We start from the raw sequence: 14,918 nt of genomic DNA on the forward strand, positions 1-14,918 counted from the left end.
TGAGAATGGGGACAGTAACCAGACCACGTGTCGGATTAACTGCGCTACTGGCCATCGTTTATACTGTGCCTGGTCAACTGAGGAAGGGCTGCGGGGCAGTGGGGAGGGGTGGCTCCTGCCGAGGCTCAACGCCTCCTGCAGTGCTGGGCACACGCTCTCAGAGCCAGTGATGACGACGACGACCCTTTTCCCCTATTGCCATAGGGGAACGGCTGGAGGGTACAGCTGCTGTTTCTTGCTGCAGAGGGTATGGCTGGCCTTGGAGGGAACATGCCTCTGGTAAGAACTGACACAGAGGCAAGAGCTCTGTCACTAACATGCTATGTGACACTGGACAAGTCCATTTCCCCTCTGTGGGCCTTACTTTCCCCTTTTAATAAAAGGAGAAGGCTGGATAAGGTCAGTGTTTTTGAAGACACAGTGTCTAGAGATCATAACAGACACGCCATGCAGTGTATTCATGGTTAAATACAAGACAGGGCGTGGGGGTGGAGGGAGGGGAGTCTTTAGCATTTCAGTGTCTGCGGTGACTCTCAAAGGTGGCAATTTTCTAGGCTTATCAGAAAAGCAACCCTGACCCCTAATATACCTGTGTTTGGGACACTCTGGGCACCCTAAGTGACATGCTATGGCCGCATACACACAGGGCTTCATCAGTAAAAATGTGTGGAATAAATGCGGCTCCAGAGCATGAGAATAAAATACTAAGGGAGAACAGATGCTGGAGGCAAGGTTTTCCTGAAGAACCAGGGGGCTGGTCCTGGTTGGCCTGCAGAATCTACTCCAGGTCCTCAGAAGAAGACTCACCACTGGCGGCTCCGTGGGGCTAGAAAAACAGCCCTGGTTCCTCCCCCACATCTGTCTGGTCAGCTCTGGGTAGCAGAGGTCAGCACACAAGGCCACTGGTGTGGCCATGTCTACCACGTAGACAGGCGGCCAATGGCGAGAAGAGGCAAGCAGATCCACATGGTCACGGGCACTCTCGCCCCGAACAAGGTACTTGGAGCCGCAGACCACCTAGAGGCAGAGTCGGAGGGCACAGCACGCGGTTAAGAAGCTGATCTGCAGACAGGCTTCTTCCCAGGAAGATGAACAATCAGGTTTCGTAACTGAAGCCACAAAAATCTTTCCAGAGCCCTTAACGTTTTGCTTCCCTCCTACTTCTGTCCATAAAGGAAGTTGCCAGCTCACCCCTGACAGCTTCCATGAAGAGGAGGGAGCATCCAATCTTCAACAGAGGCTGAAACCCCCTCTAGGTCATGGGTTCCAACACGGCCACCCCTGCCACATAACCCTGCCCAGTACCACCGTCCCATGCAGTCATTCCTGATCCCGGCTGCACAGCACTGGCAGCTTAAGAGCTGGTTAAAAATGGAGGTTCCTGGGCCCTACCTCAGACCTGAAGAAGCCTCTGGGGTGGGGGCATTCTAAGCGGCTCCCCACCAGACCCTGACACAGTTTAGCAAACACCCCACTGCCAGGCAGCTGCGTGCACACTGGAGAATTCCGCCTCCACCTCCACCTTCCACCTGCACACGCCACCAGGCCTCGGTGTCACCTCCAGGTGGTATGGCTCTCCCCTCACAGCCCTGAGATTTCTAACTCTCACATCTGTCCCTCTGTTGTCACGAGATGGCTGCAGTCACATGAACACAACTCTCTGATCAGGCTCTGATCTGCTAGGGTGGAAGACCCAGCACCTCCCTCAGACACAGCTTTTGTTAAAGGAGCTGACAACCTAGTTCTCTTTGGACGGCCAGGCTGCCCTACCCACGTACACATCTCCCTCCCCCACCCAGTACTTGTTCATGAGGTGGCATATACTCTAGTGTCTTCCTGGGCCTCCTCTGTCACACAGCATGACCTTTCTGGAGGGATCCTGATGCCCACCCTGTCCACACCCTCTATAGACAGAGTGATCTTCCTAAAACCAAAATCTGACCATGTCCATCCCACTTCCCAGTCGTCCTCATCCAACATGTCCCTCATCACTCTCAGAAAAATAAACTGTCACTCTGGCCTGCAAGACCTTACGTGATCTGGCCTCTGGTGACCCCTGCAACCTCCCGCCTCTTGGCTCGCTAGGCTCTTCCACTGAGGGCTTAGGGGCTTCTCTTCCTCTGCTAGAACCTTCCTTCCCTAGTTCATCACCGGGCCTCGCAGCCTTCTCTGGCTGCCCCACCGACAGCAGGTCCCTCACTGTCACTGCCTATCTCAGGCCTGTATGACAATGTGTGTGACTTTGTGCGTGACTTTCCCACTAAAATGAGGTCCACTAGGAAGAAAAGACACTGCTGCTCACCTACATACTTTCAGTAGCTGACAAAGAGGCCAGCACACGGTAGGGCGCTTAACAAATACTCCCTGATGACAACGAGACTCCCTGACCACCCAAAGCATGGCTCGGGGAGCTAGGTGCCAGCCCCTACAAGTGTGAACCGGGGCCATCTGACTGCAGACAATGTTGTGAGCAAACCCGCCCCACGTTCTTCCCTGTTACAGTCTTACCTGATGGGGGCACACCTTGTAGATTTTACCCCCTGTGAGATGAGGTGGAGGCTGTCTAGTTCTGGCTCCATTCTGTACAGATTTATAGAGGGCCAACAAGGAGAGGCAGAGCTGGTCCTGGAGCAGAAGGTCAAGATTAAAAAAAAAGCAGTGAATCCTAAAGGACCAGGCCTGTGCACAGCATCAAATGCTCACGTCTTTACCCAAAGTAGAACAATAAACTATCAAGGCCAAAGTGGACCTTGAAGCCTCACTAGCCCAACATCCTCTAGGTACATTTGTGGACCCTGAGGCCCTGAAAGGATCAGGTCACAGAGAGAGCCAGCCCGGCAGAACATGCTGCCCCTCTGTCCAGGCCACCTGGAGGCCCATTTTCCTCCTACTTTTTACAGGGCAGGGAAAGCTTCAATGATGAGCGAACATTTGAGTCTGAACTTGAAGGAAACATAAAAGTCCAACAGCTGTGTCAGTATGAAGAAGAGCGAACAATACTTGAAGACGACACTCCCCACACCCTCCATGGACTGTCACAGCACGCATTTCCTGAGACCCTGGACAGGTGCAACCAGACACTGAGGAGTGCCTCTGACATCAATCTTGTGAGGTCAGTATTTCAGTCATTTCTACTTTGCAAAATGAGAAAAACAAGGCTCAGAAGTATCAGGTGCTGCTGCCCTAATCAGAGTAGCTCAGCTGGGCATCATCCCATGNGTCAGTATGAAGAAGAGCGAACAATACTTGAAGACGACACTCCCCACACCCTCCATGGACTGTCACAGCACACATTTCCTGAGACCCTGGACAGGTACAACCAGACACTGAGGAGTGCCTCTGACATCAATCTTGTGAGGTCAGTATTTCAGTCATTTCTACTTTGCAAAATGAGGAAAACAAGGCTCAGAAGTATCAGGTGCTGCTGCCCTAATCAGAGTAGCTCAGCTGGGCATCATCCCATGAAGGGAAAGATGGTTAGTTCGATTCCCAATCAGGGCACATGACTGGGCTGCAGGTCAGGGTGTGTTCAAGAAGCAACCAATTGAAATTTCTCTTTCTCTTTTTCCCTCCTTTCCCCTTTCACAATAAATAAATAAAATTTAAAAAATCTTTAAATATCTATCTATCCAAGGTCACGAATGGTGAGCAGGAGAGCAGGACTCCCTACTTCAGATTCCGAACCCAGTACCTCCAACAGAGGGACTGACTGGAGGGGAAGCCTCACACACATGCCCTGATCTGGCTGCTAACCACTTCCCCAGCCTCCCCGACTGCCAGTACCCTTTACCCAGCGCGGGTGCCCAGTCACAGGTACACAAACAGACTCCTGCCTAGAAAAATGGACCACTGGCCTGCTCCCCACACCAGTCTCTACTGCTACCCGACACTCACCTTGGAGTCTCCTGCCCTGAAGGGGATGCCACACCGCCTCAGCAGATACTGCAGCTCCTCCTCACTGTAGGAGCCCATCTCCTCAAGCCTGCAGGTGCCCTCCTGGAGCAGCCTCACCAAGGCACTGCCGCTGCCTGCAAGAGATGGCCGTGCTGAGCGGAGGGCACTGCCACCAGCACGCAGATGTCACGGGCGGTCCCTCATGCATGAGGGTGAGAACAAGGGCTGAGGCCCGCAGTGCAGCAAGGAGTGGACGTGGGCTCTGCCCTGAGCACTGCCCTGGGTGCTAGCGACGGTGGGCTCAAGGCAGGTCTCTGAGTTCTGCAGAGACCTGAAATTTCTCAGAGCTGGCTTTGCACCCTTGAACAGCCAGGGAATGTATCCGGCAGAGTGCCCTTGAGAAGAACTCCCAAATGGGTCAGCTTTTCACCTTTTAAGGTTGTTCAGAACCAAGATCTCAGATGCTTCCACAACTATAGAAATGAGAAGCAGCAGCTCCCATTTAAAAAGGTTCTCTATACACTATGTTCCTGAACCTGCCTAATCCACAGAAATGTGTGGGACCTTAAAAACCCCAGCAATTCCTGGGCCCAGCAGCAACAAACAGGAGGTGGGCCCCAGGACCTAATGCCAGGAAGCACTGTCTGAGAACCAGAGGGTCACAACATACTAAATACTTAGAAAAAACAATTTAGTGGGTCTTATTTAGAATTTTAAAAATAAAATAAAACAGGAAGTAAAGTCTACTGCACTTGGTAAGAAAAATAGTGTTTTACGAAAGTTTTGTTTTAGTCACAAATACACACACGTACTACTCCAAGGATCATGCTGGGTCATGCTGCAGAACCTAGTTCTTACTATGAGTTGTAGTAAAAAAGAAAAGAAAAGAAAAAAGTAGAAGGCCATCACGCTAAGTAATTAGATCACTTCATCTTCCTCACAGCCCAGGAGGCGGGTAACCATATCATGCCCCCTTTGTGAATGAAGCAAGAGGCTCAGGGCAATGAAGGGAACTGGTGGAGGTCACACAGCTACTAACACTGAGTGGCACAGCTGGCACTCAGACTCGGGCTGTCGGAAACCTATGCTCTCAACAGCTAGTCCAGGGCGTCCTGATGTGTATCCACAGAGCATCTGTAGAAGCACCTAAAAGACTACCTAGAAGGCGGACTCCCTGGCCCCCCTATGCTCATCAGTGAGAATCTTTGGGGTTGGAGCCTCATCATCAGCATTTCTCAGAGGGCTCCCACTGTTCAGTGCAGCACACCCCAGAGGGCTGACGGGGGCTGTGAGGGTCAGTCCTATAGAATTCAGCTGGCAGCGCTTCAAAACTGGCACCCTGACTTTATAATCTCCAGGGCACTCTGCCACAGGTTGTCCTATCTTCCCAGAAGGAGCCCTTCGGGTAGGCCTGGCCCCGGCTCTGCCATTTGCACACCCTACCATGGGCACTGTTCTAGACTCTTGACTCTTCCCTGACCCCAATCAGCCACCAGGTGGCCTTACCAGGTACTGGCCGTACATCCAGGTTTTTGTCTTTCTCAGTGTTGACGACCACAGCTCCTCTCATGAGTGGTGGGAAGAAGGGAGCAATAACAGAGGCATCGAACTTGGTGATAGGGATGCTGGCAGGGAAGGCCACCTGCTCAATCACCTCTGTCTCCATCGTGGCCCAGAAGTCCTCCATGTTTACCTCACTAGAGCCCAAGAACTCAGGCCAGGTGAACTAAAAGGTCAGGATAAAAAAAGGTCAAACTGTAGGAGCCACAGAATATTAGCAACACAATAGTCTACCTTCTTGATACACTCAGGGCAACCAGGGCTGGGGGCGGGGAGTTCGGTATGACATCCATGCACTGCTGGGACACCCCCAAATCTGACACCTCAGTACCTGTCTTTTGGCCACACACAAGCCTGGCAATGTCTGAGTGAGACCACTGGAGTAATATGGTCTGGTTCCAAAGCCCATACCCTAGTCCCTCTACTGGGTGGCAGGAATCATCAGAATAAAATTCAGTGGCATTCCACCTACTTCCAAGGCCCTGATGCTTCCTAACCTCCCCCAGGAAGGCCTCCCAGACCTGCCAGCACACAGCTATCTCCTCTACCTCACGCAGCATTCAGTTCTGTATTGTAGGCACCCAGTAGTTGTGCTATTCAGTTTTTCTCCTGGTATCCCCCTTATATGGTCCTCAAGGTATGACCCTAATCCTATTTCCTACAGCAGAGTCATTTGCGTTACTTAGCAATGCTGATACTTGAGCCACATGTCAATCTGTGTGAACTAAATCTCTAAGTTTCCATTTTAACAAGTTCTTTATGCAGGCCCTGGCCAGGTAGCTCAGTTGGTTAGAGCATCATCCTAATACGCCAAGGTTGCCGGTTCAATCCCCAATCAAAAATCATCCAAGAATCATCCAATAAATGCATACCTAAGTGGAACAACATTGATATTTCTCTCCCCCCACTCCTTCCTCTCTAAAATTACAAAGAAAAAGGTTCCCCGTGTGTACAATACTTGAAGTGTGGCCCTACCTAGACCAGCAGCGTGAGCATCAATCACCCAGGAACTTGTTAGAATTGCAATTCTCAGCCCCACTGTAGACCTACCAAATCAGAAACCCTGTGGGTGAGGCTGAGGTAGCCATCCACACTAGACAGACTGAGAACCACTGCCCAGAGAATTCTTATGCCCGCCGAGTCTGAGGACCACTATCTCTCCCAACTCACTCCCTTTCCTTCCCCAACTTGCAGGGCATGAGCACACGCTGCACGTAAATGACAGTCTCCCACCACAACTTCCCAAGGTACTGAGCCCACCCTCCGTGCTGAACAGGTGACAGGAAATGCCAAGAGTATGCTGCGTGCACACTGACATGGCTGCTGTCATTAGTCTGGAGGGGCCTCCGCTACACAGTCCCTCAGGGAGGGGCCAACCAGAGAGTCTCCTCACAGACAAACGCATATTTAATTTTCTTCAGTCACTTTCTGTTTTATTTCATAGACTTCAGGGACAGGGAAATTCCCACCTTCTTCTCCCCATACGCACCGCCCACTCCACACACAAAAGGCAGAATATAAAGTAAGTCCTGGTCTCTAGAAAGAACCATTCAGTAGCACAGAAGGGAAGACCTGCACACTGAGAACAGAGAGAAGAGCCCTGGCAGGACTGGGAGATATGAGCTCTGCAGGGAATGGGCTTCTGTCCACTCTGGAAACCAGAAGTCGGGGCAATCAGATGTGTTCAGAAAAACCAGAGCTCAGAAACCCAGGAGATTTGGGTAAGCACATATGAGCTCAGACCCCAGAGTCAGGAAACCAACTGAGGTCAAGTCCCCGCTCCACCCCTTCCTGGCTGAATGAGCATGGACAAGGTCCTATGGGCTTCAGTCCCTTCATCTATACGAATCTCAGAGTTGGGGTGAGAAGTGAGTCATATAGTAAAGCACTGAGCAGAGAGTAAGAACTTGGTGTATGTAATAAAATGCTTAATAATCATAGCTGCATTACTGTTAATATTACATTAGGCAAACAGATTAGAATGAGTCTAGAATAGAATAGCCTCTTGGTGAAGCAATACACAAAAAGCAAAACTTTTTTACAGTTCATTTTATCTATAAGGAATAGGCAGAGAACTCCAGGAAGCAGTATGCTTATTTTCCTTTGTCTTATTGTATACCATCATTCTTTAAATATATTCACAAAATATATTTAATCAAAATGTATACTTTTTTTAATTGAGAAGATAAAATATGAATCAAATCCCTGATATGCCCAGCTGACTAGGCTAAAGCTTTTTTCCAAAGGTTCCACACCTCCTCTGGTGGTGACCAAGTGAGCTGCAGGCCTCGTGCCTGAAGAGTCAGTTCCTGTCCCAGCCCCGCCACTGCTGCCGTGAAGTGTGGAGGTGGACACTGCACCCAGGGTGACAACGTGCTGGCTCAGGGGCCAGGCACAGGATCGCTGGAGAGTTCATCAACTTGTGAAATTTTTAAAAACCGCGTACCAAATTAAGGAAGCTTCCCCAGTATTCCCTGTTTGCTAAGAGAGTTACCATAAATGGGTATTGAATAATACTGAAAGTCTCTTTTACATCCAATGAATAATCATATGGCTTTACTCCTTTAATCTGTTAAGTAGTGAATTACATTAGGGTATTTTCTAATGTTGAAGCAGTCTTGATAAGGATAAACTTAGTCACAATGGATTACTTTATTCATTATTAGAGTTGATTTGCTATTATCTTATTCAGGACATCAACATCTATATTTATTAGTATAAACAATTCCAATTTTTTCTATTATACTAAATGTCTGGGGGGTTTTTCAAAGTTATATGGCCTTATAGTACAATGAATTGTATATTTGCTATTCTTCTATAATTAGAATCATGGGTTTTTAAAAAACTTTATTTATTTATATTTTGGAGAGAGAGGAGAAAGGAGGGAGAAAGAAAGGGAGAGAAATATCAATGCAAGAAAGAAACATTGATTGGTTGCCTCTCGTACATGCCCCAACAGGGGACTGAACCTGCAACCCAGGCATGTGCCCTGACCTGGAATCCAACTGGCGACCTTTCACTTTGTGGAATGATGCCCAATCAACTAAGCCACATTGGTCAGGACCAAGATCATATGTTTCTTAGATATTTGTTAGACTTAATATACAGCTATCTGACTCTGGGGTTACCTNTTTTTAAAAAACTTTATTTATTTATATTTTGGAGAGAGAGGAGAAAGGAGGGAGAAAGAAAGGGAGAGAAATATCAATGCAAGAAAGAAACACTGATTGGTTGCCTCTCGTACATGCCCCAACAGGGGACTGAACCTGCAACCCAGGCATGTGCCCTGACCTGGAATCCAACTGGTGACCTTTCACTTTGTGGAATGATGCCCAATCAACTAAGCCACATTGGTCAGGACCAAGATCATATGTTTCTTAGATATTTGTTAGACTTAATATACAGCTATCTGACTCTGTGTTACCTTTGTGCAAATATTTTTTCGTTAAGAACCTACATCAGATCAGACCCTCAAAACCCTTCAGAGTCTCTCCATTTCCCTCACTGTAAATCCTTAAAGTGGCCCATGTGACCCCACGTAGAGTCCTGCCTTTTAAAACTCACGCGTCCTACCACTCTCTCTACTGCTCACACACTCTGGCCATGAGGGCCTCCTTGCTGCTGTTTCTGGACCCTGTCCAGCAAACCCACCTTAGACCCTCTCCTTGCCGCTCCCTCTGCAGGGCATGCTCCTCTCCCAGAGGAGTGCAGGCTTCAATCTCTATTCAAGCCCTGCACCTGAGAGGCCATCCCCAACTACCCTCCATAAAACAGGAGTTCCTCTTTTACCACATTGATGTGTTTCTTGTAATTTATTTTATATATATGGAAATATTAAATTAAAATATCTAATTATTGTTTCCTAGTTCCCCAAACCAGAATGTGAGCTCCATGAGCTGAAAAACTTTTTTTTTTTAAATTCTCACTTCTCAAGTGTCTAAAAAGTACACTAGCTCATGCTTAATGAATTGCTGAATGAATAATCAATGCCTCTATTTCCACCTGACCGTCCTTAGATGAAAACCCAAGCAGTGGCAAGAAAAAGTCACTCTTCTCACATAGGACAAGACTGGAGCCATCTGCCCCTGGGGACACAGCATGCAGGAGGGTGGCAGCGAAGTGTGAGGACGGTTCTAAAGGCTGCCCATGGTGACTAAGGGGCACTTACCTCCACGCTCTTCAGCGCCAGCACATTTTCTTCACTCCTCTGGGCTATTTCCACTTTGGGGGCCACGCCACAGATGCCACAGATCATGTCATTGTAGTCTCGAACAGTGAGGCACTCAAAAGCCCAGTAACCATTGCAGAGCAGCTCCTGCAACTGGCTCAGCTCCTCCGAGGTCAACGACTTCTCTGGAAGAAGAGCATGAGCTCTGAGCAGGTCACAGAATAAGACTCTGAGGCCATTGGGGATGAGCCATTGGCCAGCAAGAACAGCAATTCTGCAAGATGGCTTCTCTCCTAAGAGGACCCAAGACTACTAACCACTCCAAGGGTCAAGCACCCTAGCCTTCAAGTGCCAAGGTGGCAACCCAGAGGACAATTCTAATCAGAGTTATAGCCGCCTGTACTAAGTACCTACTAGGACCCAGATGCTTCAAGAGCTTCAAATTACCTCATTTAACTCATGTCTTTATGAACCATAAGCTATCATTTTCCTCAATTTATAACTGGAGAAATTGAGGCATCGAGAATAATTTGCTCAAAACCACTCTCCTCACTCAGTGGCAGAGCCAAGACTCAAGCACAGGGCCGTCTGACTCTGGCACTTTTGCTCTAGTCCATCCAACCTCATAGCAGGGAAGGTGCAGAGGGCTGGAGTCTGTAAGAATGGGGTGGAAAAAGCACAAACAGAAGTGAGGAGCGCGAGGGCAAAATAACTTCTAATAGTAAGGAGGCTGGTTTCCTCAGCATGAGCCTTGGAACACACAGCCAGCCTCCAGAAGCTCTGTATGCGTCGAAATGAGTCTGATAATGTGCAGCGAGGCCGAGTCCACCTACAGCCAAAGGACAAGCTTCTAAAAGTCAGTTTAGCCTCCTGCTGAGGGTCTCTGGATGTGTGGACAGACTAACGCTGTCCAAAGTTAGTGTGGCACTTACAAAATTCAAGAAGAGAAGTGTGTTTGGGGACGAAGAATGTCTCTTTTTCAAAACATTGGATGCTCCCCCCAAGATGACTCTTTTAACCAAAGCCTGTCACTGAAAATTTCCAGGGAGCTTAGGACTACCCTTGGGAAAGGAAGGGAGCCAACCTTTACCTGTCTGCTCCTGCACCGACTTGAGAACAACACTGATAGACACTCTGGGGTCCTCTCCCAGCCTGATCTGGTTTCGGATTGCAAAAAGCAAGTCCAGGCTCACTAGCAGCTTATTCCCCACATTAAAGAGACCTGCAGGTTAAGAAGAGGCAACAGGGAAATTCACTATAACATCATACACAATGGCAAAAAATTGGGAACAAAGTAAATGCCCAACAGAGGAACAGTTAAATAAATTACAGTGCATTCATAAAATAGCAAACTATGCATCACTACAAAAAATAAGGTAGACCTACATGCTCTGATGTGGACTTGTTCAGAGTACATTATTAAATGAAAAAAGCAAGTAATAAAATATGTATAGAATTTTTGGAAACATTTTATTTATTTATTTTTAGAGAGGGGGAAAGAGGGAGAAAGAAAGAGAGAGAAACATCAATGTGTGGTTGGTTGCCCCTCAAGCGCCCCCTACATGTCTGGTTCCCGATCCGGACATGTGCGCTGACCAGGAATCCAAGTGGTGACCCTTTGTCTCTCAGGTCAGCATTCAATCCACTGAGCCACACCAGCCAGGGCAGAATTTTTTTAATATAAAAAAGGAACTATCTCCCAGCACCCAGCTCAGTCCCCATGACCACTCACAGTTGTACCATAAGGAAAGACCAGGAGTACCCTTTAGCCCAGGGATGTGTAACAAATGGGACAACAGCCATAAAACCCCCCTCCACCGAATTTTGGAGAAAAGGACTCAGAGAAATTGAAATGTAGTCAGTTTAGGACAAATAATGCACTAATTTACACAAAAGCATATTATGGAATATGTGTTCCCATTAAATGAGGCTATAAGGAAGGGGTAAAACCTTTCTAAGTATGATACATTTTGAAGCCATAAAGGAGAAGATCAAAATGATTACTGTATTTTGCTGTGTATAATGCACTTTTTACCCAAAATTATGAGGGAAAAATAAGCCTGTGCATTATATATGGGTAGTACTGCTCTCATATATACATAAATGTCTTTTATTTTTATTTATGCTTATGTGCTAAAAGTGTATAGAAAGCAATGATATCCATATTCAAAATAATACCCTGGTCAACACAATAATCAGTTTTGTTGAACTTTAAAAAAATTTTTTAAAAATATTTTATGTATTTATTTTTAGAGAGAGGGGACGGGAAGGAGAAAGAGTGGGAGAGAAACATCAATGTGTGGTTGCCTCTCATGTGTCCCTTACTGGGGACCTGGCCTGCAACCCAGGCATGTGCCCTGACTGGGAATCGAACTGCGATCGTGTGGTTCGCAGGCCTTCGTTCAATCCACTGAGCTGCACCAGCCAAGGCTGATCTTTTAATTCAATAAAAAGCGAATTAAAAAATTAAAACGAAAGATGTTTTTTCTGGAATTTTGGCCAAAAACATGGATGTGCATTATGCAGGGGAGCACATAATACACAGCAAAATATGGTACCTAAAAATTAAACAAAAAGCAAAAGCCCCTCCCTTTGTGCCCCCCCCAAATCACAAACAAATTTAAAGCACAACTAATAAACTGGGGAAGAACTCTGTCAACAAAATAACCCCAGAGAAAAATAGAAGTATTCACAAGATTAATTCATGAAGTAGAAAAAACACACAAAAGATATTCAATCTCTTAGTAATCAAAGAAATAAAAAAATTTAAGAAATGATATACCAGTTATTACCTATCAAATTGATAAACTTTAAAAATTTATAGTACTAATCTACAAAAATATTTAGGCATAAATATAACAAGATATGCACAAGACCTACATGCTGAAAAGCATAAAATACTGATGAAAGAAATAAAAGAAAACCTAATAAAATGAAAAGACAGACCATGTTCCTGGATGGAACAACTTTGTATTTTTAAGCAGGTCAAACTTCCCCAAACTGATCTATAGATTTAATGCAATTACAGCAGAATTCTGCGGACAGTGATAAGCTGATTCTTAAAATTTATACTGACATGCAAAGGAAGGAATAGAGCCAAAACAATTCAGGAAACAATTCATGCAAATGCGAGGGTGGAAGACTCAGTGCTACCTAATCGTAAGACTTGCTATAAAGATACAGAGAACAAGACAGTGTGACCCTGACAGAAGAACAAATGACATGAGCAAATGGAACGGAGCAGAACGCAGAAACAGACCCACCTACGTGATGAACTGACCTCAAAAGAAATGGAGGCAGTTCACTGAGGAAAACTACTTTTCAAAATGATGGTACAACAATTGGAGGTCAACAGGCAGAAACAAAAAATGAACTTAAGCCAAGCTTTGCACTTTATATAAAAATTAATTCACAGACCTAAATGTAAACCATAAAATTATAAAACTTTTAGAAGAAAATCTAAGAAAATATTTATGACTTGGGCCACCTAGGCAAGGAGATCTTAGAGCATCAAAGCACATCCCTTAAAGAACAATCTGATGAAATTAAAAAAAGAAAATCAACAAACTGGTCTTTATCATGACTAAGAATGTTTGTTCTGTGAAAGATTCTGCTAACACATTGAAAAGACAAACCACAGACCCTAAGAAAATATCTGCAAATCACTTATCTGACAAAGGACTTGTATCCAGAATACACAAAGAACTCCCAAAACTCAACAGGGAGAAAACAACCAGATTCAATGGGCTAAAGATTGAACAGATACTTCATGGAAGAAGACAGACAGATGGCGAACAAACCCAAGAAAATATGCTCACCATCTTTAAAGAAATACAAATTAAAACCACAATGAGATACCACTCACCTACTTATTAGAATGGCTAAAATGCCAAAGGGAAAAACAGACCGTACCAAGTGCTAGCCAGTGGTGCAAACCAGGACTCTCCGCCATCATGGGAGGAAATGCGAAATGGTACAGATATTTAGGTAAACGGTTTGGCAAGTTCTTATAAAATTAAACACACGCTTACCATGTAGCCCAGCAATAATGTGACTCCTAGGTATTCACCAAAAAGAAATGAAAATTTATGTTCACAGGAAAGCTTGCACATGAACGCTTACTGCAGCTTTATTCATAGCTTCCAAAAACTGGTAACAATCCAAGCATCCTTCAACTTCAATGAGTGAAAGATAAACAAATTGTGGTACCCCATTCAATGCAAAACTACTCAATGATAAAAAGGAAAAAAAATATTGATATACTAAAAAATAGGAGTGACTTTGTAACGCATTAATTATGGCTAGATACCAGACTCAAAATGCTATGATTGGATTTATGATATTCCGGAAAGAAAACTACAGAAATGAAGAGCAGATACATTGGCGGCTATAGGTTGGGGTCAAGGGTGGGCGTGATCAAACAGGCAGTTTGGGGGTGATGCAACTGCTCTAGACACTGATTGTGTTGGCGGCACACAACTCAGTGCCTTTGCCGGAACTCATAACCATGCAACAAAAAAGCAAATTATGTGCTAAAAAATTATGTGCTAAAAGTGTATAGAAAGCAATGATACTTCATGGAAAGCAATGATACTTCAAATACTCTGTGAATTTAAAAATGAAGTTAAAAAATATATATGTAAGTTATCCATAAAAACCCTAAGGTACTACCAGCCTGGACGGAATGCAGGGCAATGGCATTCCACTACCTGTTGGCGAGAGCCTAAAGCAGTGCATGCTCAGAATGGCAATACGAGACGCTGAAAGCATGAATTCAAAACAAGGCACCATACAGTTCTGACAGCAGAGAATAAATAACACTCTTTAACCTTCAGCACCAATTCTACACACAAAACTCAAGATTCAAATTCTCACAATGGATGGTACATGGTGAATATTCAATAAACGTTTGACACTGACGAATGGAGGGGAAATGGGTGAATGTGCAGCAATACACAGCAAATGCTTTTGAGCCTTTGTCCAAAGGAAATAAATAATTAAGGCTGTACACAAAGATCTGATTATAAAGAAGACTCTAAAATGGAGTGCCACTTACTTCTTAAAACTGGTCGTGTATTTCTCTCCACTTGCTGGCATAGAAAGATGCCCGTGATATACTGCTAAATTTCAAAATGCACATCCCAAAACAACCTGCAGTATAACCCCACTTTTGTTGAAAGAAAAGCTATAAACTTGCAATTCCCTCCACACTTTCTTATATTCTGTAGTGATGAACAACACACCTGGGATTAGAGGGCACAACATCACATGTTTATCTCAGGGTGGGATTACTACT

At 45.6% G+C, this 14,918-nt stretch overlaps 1 protein-coding gene across 2 annotated transcripts in view; it reads right to left on the reverse strand.

The window, feature by feature from the left end:
- HMGXB3 (HMG-box containing 3) overlaps positions 1–14,918 on the reverse strand; it is a 46,350-nt gene that overhangs the window by 1,552 nt on the left and 29,880 nt on the right. For both annotated transcript variants that reach the window (XM_037044919.1, XM_037044918.1), the window contains 6 exons: positions 10,713–10,844; positions 9,623–9,807; positions 5,401–5,620; positions 3,895–4,028; positions 2,509–2,625; positions 808–1,017 (listed from right to left, as the gene is read on the reverse strand). In XM_037044919.1, the coding sequence (XP_036900814.1) occupies positions 808–1,017; positions 2,509–2,625; positions 3,895–4,028; positions 5,401–5,620; positions 9,623–9,807; positions 10,713–10,844 (998 nt within the window). The remainder of the gene's footprint in view (positions 1–807; positions 1,018–2,508; positions 2,626–3,894; positions 4,029–5,400; positions 5,621–9,622; positions 9,808–10,712; positions 10,845–14,918) is intronic.

Source organism: Sturnira hondurensis, unplaced genomic scaffold (genome assembly GCF_014824575.4).
Source record: "Sturnira hondurensis isolate 20B ecotype Veracruz unplaced genomic scaffold, ASM1482457v3 Scaffold0004152, whole genome shotgun sequence".
In the NCBI taxonomy this organism is placed as follows: Eukaryota; Metazoa; Chordata; class Mammalia; order Chiroptera; family Phyllostomidae; genus Sturnira; species Sturnira hondurensis.